Below are 7,465 nucleotides of genomic sequence, written 5' to 3' on the forward strand. Positions count from 1 at the left end.
GGAAGTACAGACAGAGAGGGAAGTACAGACAGAGAGGGAAGTACAGACAGAGAGGGAAGTACAGACAGAGAGGGAAGTACAGACAGAGAGGGAAGTACAGACAGAGAGGGAAGTACAGACAGAGAGGGAAGTACAGACAGAGAGGGAAGGACAGACAGAGAGGGAAGTACAGACAGAGAGGGAAGTACAGACAGAGAGGGAAGTACAGACAAAGAGGGAGAGACAGGGACAGAGAGACTGTGACATAGAAGTCCGTCACTGGCCGCGGGCAGCATTTGGTTCTTTAACGCACACACATATTCATCACTCCTCCCTGCGCCATTATACCATAAGTTAACAATGTGGGTCGACACACAATTTAACTTCTGTCTTGGTGCATGCATTTCACACTTGTCAATGTTCATATTTGAGAGATACAATAATTATTATACTTATCAATGTTGTGGATGAGCGCATTGTTTGTTTGTTCTGTTCCTCTCTCTCCATCTCTGTAGCTTCTGGGTATGCTGGAAAAGGACCCGAGCTAAGGGAATTGGGTTTGCTTTATAGTGCCTGTCCCAAATGGCTCATTAATGCATATGGGCATATTGAAAGATATTGTCAGTAATGATGTAATGTTGTAAATGTTATGTTGTGATATTGTTTAAAACCGTGTTGCAATGTATATCCTTTAGTATGTTTAGTTCATGGAAAATGTAGGTTTGTATTGTTAATTGATTAATTAATTAGGGTTAATTGTTCTGAGGGGAGGGGCTAGCCCTACAAAAGGAGCCTCTCTCCAGTCTCTAAGGGGGATTTTTTGGATTGAGCTGTGGACGGGGCAGCATTGTTGTTAAGCTGTCCCATAAGGTAGACGTTGATGGCAGTACTGTTATTTTCTGTTCCGGAATCACTTGTAAATAAACACCTTTGCACAGAAGAACTTTTGCGGTTCCGCCATCTTTTTATTTTTATAGAGGTTAGGTTATCCAGTTTAGCCATCTGGCCTACTCTACGTGACAGAGACAGACAGGACAACATAACGATTGAGATGAATAGTTTTACATTAAGTTCATTTCATATCACATGTAACAAGACAGTTTATAGTTACCTGGAGGAAATGGATGTGATCCTCTGTGTGTGAGAGCTGCTCCAGCTCAGTGCTTCTCTTCCTCAGCTCAGCTATCTCCTGCTTCAGTTGCTCCAGGAGTCCTTCAGCTTGACTCACTTGAGCCTTCTCTTGGGCTCTGATCAGCTCCCTCACCTCAGAGCTCCTTCTCTCAATGGAGCGGATCAGCTCAGTAAAGATCTGATCACTGTCCTCCACTGCTGACTGTGCAGAGAGCTGAAGAGAGAGAGAGAGAGAGAGAGAGAGAGAGAGAGAGAGAGAGAGGAATTAAGGAAAGCTTTGACTATGTACAGACTCAGTGAGCATAGCCTTGCTATTGAGAAAGGCCGCCGTAGGCAGACATGGCTCTCGAGAAGACAGGCTATGTGCTCACTGCCCACAAAATGAGGTGGAAACTGAGCTGCACTTCCTAACCTCCTGCCCAATGTTTGACCATATTAGAGAGACATATTTCCCTCAGATTACACAGATCCACAAAGAATTCAAAAACAAATCCAACTTTGAAAAACTCCCATATCTACTGGGTGAAATTCCACAGTGTGCCATCACAGCAGCAAGATTTGTGACCTGTTGCCACGAGAAAAGGGCCACCAGTGAAGAACACACACCATTGTTAATACAACCCATATTTATGCTAATTTATTTTATCTTGTGTCCTTTAACCATTTGTACATTGTTAAAACACTGTATATATATATATATATATAATATGACATTTGTAATGTCTTTATTGTTTTGAAACTTCTCTATGTGTGATGTTTACTGTTAATTTTTATTGTTTATTTCACTTCATATATTATCTACCCCACTTGCTTTGGCAATGTTAACACATGTTTCCCATGTCAATAAAGCCCTTGAATTGAATTGAATTGACAGACAGAGAGAGACAGTAGGTTCAGTAGTCTCTCTGCACCTCATTGAGTCAGACCTCTGCCACCCTGCTCTCCAGGTCCACCAGGCCTTGTCCCCCCTCCTGGACAGACAGGTACAGAACACCTGTTGGTCCTGCTCTACTCTCCTCCCTCCTGGACAGACAGGTACAGAACACCTCTTGGTCCTGCTCTACTCTCCTCCCTCCTGGACAGACAGGTGTGTCATTTATAGCCTGGCACAGATAGTACAACTACTGTAGCGACCCGCACAGACAGCTGTGTGTTATGTGTTCGGCTAGTAGGTGGTTGTGTTGTACTTACCAGTTCCCAGTGTTCGCGGGGTCCGACATGCCAATCAACCTGCTATCTGCCAATCACAGGAATGCCTGGGATGTTCTGATGCCGGGCATCCTGGTGGTTGGCGGAGTGGCGTGGAGGGGGCGGGGCATTGGAAGTTAAGGTTTAGCCTTTGTTCTCTCTCTTACGTCTGGGCTTCACAAGAGAAGGTCCCGATTGGCTTGTGGGGTATCTTTCATCTATTTGGGGTGAGCTGAGGCCAAACAGTAGCCTGTGTAAAGTTGCTAATAAACCGTCAATTCGTAACTCAATCCTCTGTCTGGACAATTGTTCCTTTATGATCTAGTCAGGTCATTACACTACATTAAATACAACTTTAACTAGATATCCTCGCCACATAACTTATGTCGAATTTAAAAGACACCGTTACCGTTAGTAACGTCTGTTACACTGTAACTTACAGGCAGCCTCACATAAAAACCTATTGGTTAACAAAGCTTTGATTATGACCAAAGTCTATAGTAGTGAAAACTCTCTCTCTCTATTCTAACTTACCACACATTCACATCACTGCCTCGACATGAATGTGTCCTGTCAGAGCCGTTTCCTGTCCGTTAACTGTTAACAGTCTCGAGCCACAGCTTAACCAATGAGCTACAAGGAGGACTGACAGTCACGAGCGGTGCAGCAGCCTCTGCAGCAGCAGCCTCCCCCGGGTCCTAGTGCCCGCCCGGTAAGACGGTTAAGATGCGATGGAACGGTTGTCGGAGAGAAAATAAATCACAGAGAAAATATATTGACTGATATACAGTGCCTTGCGAAAGTATTCGGCCCCCTTGAACTTTGCGACCTTTTGCCACATTTCAGGCTTCAAACATAAAGATATAAAACTGTATTTTTTTTGTGAAGAATCAACAACAAGTGGGACACAATCATGAAGTGGAACGACATTTATTGGATATTTCTACCTTTTTTAACAATACAAAAACTGAAAAATTGGGCGTGCAAAATTATTCAGCCCCCTTAAGTTAATACTTTGTAGCGCCACCTTTTGCTGCGATTACAGTTGTAAGTTGCTTGGGGTATGTCTCTATCAGTTTTGCACATCGAGAGACTGGAATTTTAAAACAGCTCGAGCTCAGTGAGGTTGGATGGAGAGCATAGTTGTGAACAGCAGTTTTCAGTTCTTTCCACAGATTCTCGATTGGATTCAGGTCTGGACTTTGACTTGGCCATTCTAACACCTGGATATGTTTATTTTGAACCATTCCATTGTAGATTTTGCTTTATGTTTTGGATCATTGTCTTGTTGGAAGACAAAGCTCCGTCCCAGTCTCAGGTCTTTGCAGACTCCATCAGGTTTTCTTCCAGAATGGTCCTGTATTTGGCTCCATCCATCTTCCCATCAATTTTAACCATCTTCCATGTCCCTGCTGAAGAAAAGCAGGCCCAAACCATGATGCTGCCACCACCATGTTTGACAGTGGGGATGGTGTGTTCAGGTGATGAGCTGTGTTGCTTTTTACGCCAAACAAACTGCCTCGCATGTTGTCCCAAAAAGTTCGTAATATTACTGTCATCTATGAGATTCTCAAACTGCCCCCGTTAGTGAATTATTTCTTTTCCAGTTTAATCGATATTTATATGTAATTTTGAAGATTTGATTTTCTGGGACCAAGAGGAGACACTGCTAAGTTATTTTGGGTGCATTTCAGCATAGACTCAGTGTTGGCATATGCTAACGTTAAAAATAAATTGAAAATGTATTGGGTAAGTATGACTCCTTCTACGTCTTAAAAACATCAAAGGTAGAAATATTTATTTGGTCATGTTTAAGGTTTCTGTTATCTGATGTTATCTGAGCTATCATAATTTCGAATTCGGACATTTGGAAATAAATAGCATTTTGAAAGAATAGTGTAACTATTGTAGAACATGTATATTTAGTCATGGCATATTGCTTGTTATCTGATGTTATCTGTAGTCACATAATTTCTCGGGATGGGTAGCTGATGAAAGGTTTGTAAACAGGTTAGATTTATTGAGTCAGAACCCTGCTCTCCAGGTCCACCAGGTCCTCTTGTACAGGTCTTGTCCTGTTCATCTCCTATCCTCCCTCCTGGACAGACAGGTACAGAACACCTCTTGGTCCTGCTCTACTCTCCTCCCTCCTGGACACACAGGTACAGAACACCTCTTGGTCCTGCTCTACTCTCCCCCTCCTGGACAGACAGGTACAGAACACCTCTTGGTCCTGCTCTACTCTCCTCCCTCCTGGACATACAGGTACAGAACACCTCTTGGTCCTGCTCTACTCTCCTCCCTCCTGGACAGACAGGTACAGAACACCTCTTGGTCCTGCTCTACTCTCCCCCTCCTAGACAGACAGGTACAGAACACCTCTTGGTCCTGCTCTACTCTCCTCCCTCCTGGACACACAGGTACAGAACACCTCTTGGTCCTGCTCTACTCTCCTCCCTCCTGGACAGACAGGTACAGAACACCTCTTGGTCCTGCTCTACTCTCCTCCCTCCTGGACAGACAGGTACAGAACACCTCTTGGTCCTGCTCTACTCTCCTCCCTCCTGGACAGACAGGTACAGAACACCTCTTGGTCCTGCTCTACTCTCCTCCCTCCTGGACAGACAGGTACAGAACACCTCTTGGTCCTGCTCTACTCTCCTCCCTCCTGGACAGACAGGTACAGAACACCTCTTGGTCCTGCTCTAATCTCCTCCCTCCTGGACACACAGGTACAGAAGGTCCCAATTGGCTTGTGGGGTATCTTTCATTTATTTGGCGTGAGCTAAGGCCAAACAGTAGCCTGTGTAAAGTTGCTATATATACCATATTGACTGATATATTGAATTGTTTAGGGAAGCTTTAGCTTTGGCTTTAATACATTCTGAAAATACTTGAAAAGCAAAAGAGAAAAGAATAGTAGCCCTCCTCAGGAACAACAAAACCCTCACAGACCAACTTCTTCTTCTATGATATAATGGAGGTCCTCAAACCAACGTTAAAGGTGCATGGCGCCACCTACTGTTCTGGAGTGTGTTCAATCACGGTTTACACCTCTAAATCCTCCTACCTAACTCAGTACTTCTGAGAAAATAAAAGAGTCCTACTAACTTCTAATAGACCCTCCCCCATCCCCCAAATCCCTTCCAAGTGTAATGTTTACTGTTCATTTCTGATTGTTTATTTCACTTTTGTTTATTGTCTATTTCACTTGCTTTGGCAATGTAAACATATATTTCCATGCCAATAAAGCCCTATGAATTTAATTCAATTGAGAGAGAGACAGTTCCATTTTAATGTATAGGGACATGAGTCGTCATGGTTACTCATGGTTATGTGATGAGGCAGCCCAGTTGGTTACATGAACCAGTCTATTCTCTGAAAGGGGTCCAGACAGCCTGTTCCCAACAGTGGGGTCAGTGGGATTGGATAGGGGCCCCCCCCTCTCTCTCTCTCTCTGACTGGAGGAGAGAAGTGAAATGGTGTGTCTCCTCTGGTCAACAATACTCACCTTGAAAGACTCCACAGCCTGTTGGAGCTCCTTCAGCTCCTTCTTTCTCTCCTGGAATCTCTGCTGGACCTTCTGCTGACTCATCCCCAGCTGCCTCTGTGGAGAATCACTCTTCAATGAGCTATCAAGCTTTATTAGTCCAGTAGATCAATAGTATAGTAATGTGACATAGGACCCATAGAGAGGAAGGTCTACAATCCTGAGGAAGTCCCTTTACAATATTATATTATGTTGCTATGTGAATGATTATAGTTTTTATGGTAGGCCTACATGTATCAAGGGGTTGAGACTGAACTTTGGACTCATAAAAGGCCATTCAGAATGATAATAGTGTTTGACTTTAGAAAATGGTGATACATTTGGAGAATCTGGGTTAACATATCTATATACTCAAGGTTTGTGTTCATATTTGTGGATCCATTTCATATTGTATATAATATAATGATCTCATATTCAAACAGATTTAGTTCCTACTGTATCTTTAATTCTTTGTTTATCAGACAGTCACCAACAAGTTGTTCTGGTCTTACCTGTTTCTCAGTCCTCTCTGCTGCAGCTGACACTGTATCATGGCCTTTATGTTCATCCATTGTACACAGATAACAGATACACTGCTGATCGGTACGACAGTAAACCTCCAGCAGTTTGTCATGATGAGAGCAGATCTTCTCCTGTAGTTGTGCCGTGGCTTTGACCAGCTTGTGCTTCTTGAAAGCAGGAGATTCATAGTGAGGTTGGAGGTGAGTCTCACAGTAAGAGGCCAGACACGCCAGACAGGACATGAGGGCTTTCTGCTTTCTGGTCCCAGTGCAGACATCACACACCACATCTCCAGGTCCAGCATAGCACAGAGCAGGAGGGGCAGCAGCCTGGAGTCCTGTCTTCCTCAGTTTCTCCACCAGCTCAGCCAACATGTTATTTTTCATCAGCGTAGGCCTTGTATTGAATGTCTCTCTGCACTGAGGACAGCTATAGACCCCTTTCAGATCATCCTGATCCCAGCAGCCCTCAATACAGCTCCTACAGTAACTGTGTCCACAGGGAATAGTGACCGGCTCCTTCAGTAGATCCAGACAGACAGAACAACAGAACTGGTCCTGGTCCAGCAGAACTCCCTGTTGAGCCATTTGGACGGTTGTTCACTCTCACACAGACAGACGACACAGAGACTCAGATCAGTTGCGTTTCCTCAGAAGAGAGTTTGTGGGAGGGGAGGGACTTCCTGGTTCTGCCAGAGGGGTGGGGTTAGAAGGAGGGAGGGAGGGGTTTAGAGGATTGGAGGAAGAGAGAGAGGAACTGCATGCAACAGCAAGAAGGAGACACATAGTTTTGTTCCAAGGTTAGAGCCCTTAACATGGAACCAAATGACATAATGAATCTTAAAATGTGAGTTGTTAGAATATATGAAGGGTAACAGTTTCTATGAAGTACGAATGTATCATTATTTGAATGACCTTTGTCGTGTCTTTACTATCATTAACTGAAGACTGATAGTTTTTATCAAAGATTCTCTGTAATTAGTTACTATGCAATCAACTGATTAATCACGTAACTGTAATTAACTAGGAAATAGGGGGCACCAAGGAATGTATTCAGATTACAAAGTTATAATTTCCCAATATAACCTTTCAGATATTTTCATATCTGATCAATAGT

At 43.6% G+C, this 7,465-nt stretch overlaps 1 protein-coding gene across 1 annotated transcript; it reads right to left on the reverse strand.

Annotated features, from left to right (window-relative positions):
- Nucleotides 1–1,036: 1,036 nt before the first annotated feature.
- LOC121842386 (E3 ubiquitin/ISG15 ligase TRIM25-like) lies at nt 1,037–7,005 on the reverse strand. The gene is made up of 3 exons (XM_042312359.1): nt 6,340–7,005; nt 5,810–5,905; nt 1,037–1,324 (listed from the first exon to the last, which is right to left on the reverse strand). Exons 1-3 carry the CDS (start codon nt 6,934–6,936, stop codon nt 1,052–1,054), a joined length of 966 nt encoding a protein of 321 aa, XP_042168293.1. The 5' UTR covers nt 6,937–7,005; the 3' UTR covers nt 1,037–1,051.
- Nucleotides 7,006–7,465: the final 460 nt, after the last annotated feature.

This window comes from Oncorhynchus tshawytscha, unplaced genomic scaffold (assembly GCF_018296145.1).
Source record: "Oncorhynchus tshawytscha isolate Ot180627B unplaced genomic scaffold, Otsh_v2.0 Un_contig_16507_pilon_pilon, whole genome shotgun sequence".
NCBI lineage: Eukaryota > Metazoa > Chordata > Actinopteri > Salmoniformes > Salmonidae > Oncorhynchus > Oncorhynchus tshawytscha.

What these genes read in the sequence shown, in the direction of transcription:
- LOC121842386 (XM_042312359.1), bottom strand. Translation starts at nt 6,936, where the DNA reads ATGGCTCAACAGGGAGTTCTGCTGGACCAGGACCAGTTCTGTTGTTCT. An exon ending in CAGAGAGGACTGAGAAACAG is followed by an intron (nt 5,906 to 6,339) that starts GTAAGACCAGAA and finishes GATTCTCCACAG; the next exon opens with AGGCAGCTGGGGATGAGTCA. An exon ending in AGGCTGTGGAGTCTTTCAAG is followed by an intron (nt 1,325 to 5,809) that starts GTGAGTATTGTT and finishes CTCTCTCTTCAG; the next exon opens with CTCTCTGCACAGTCAGCAGT.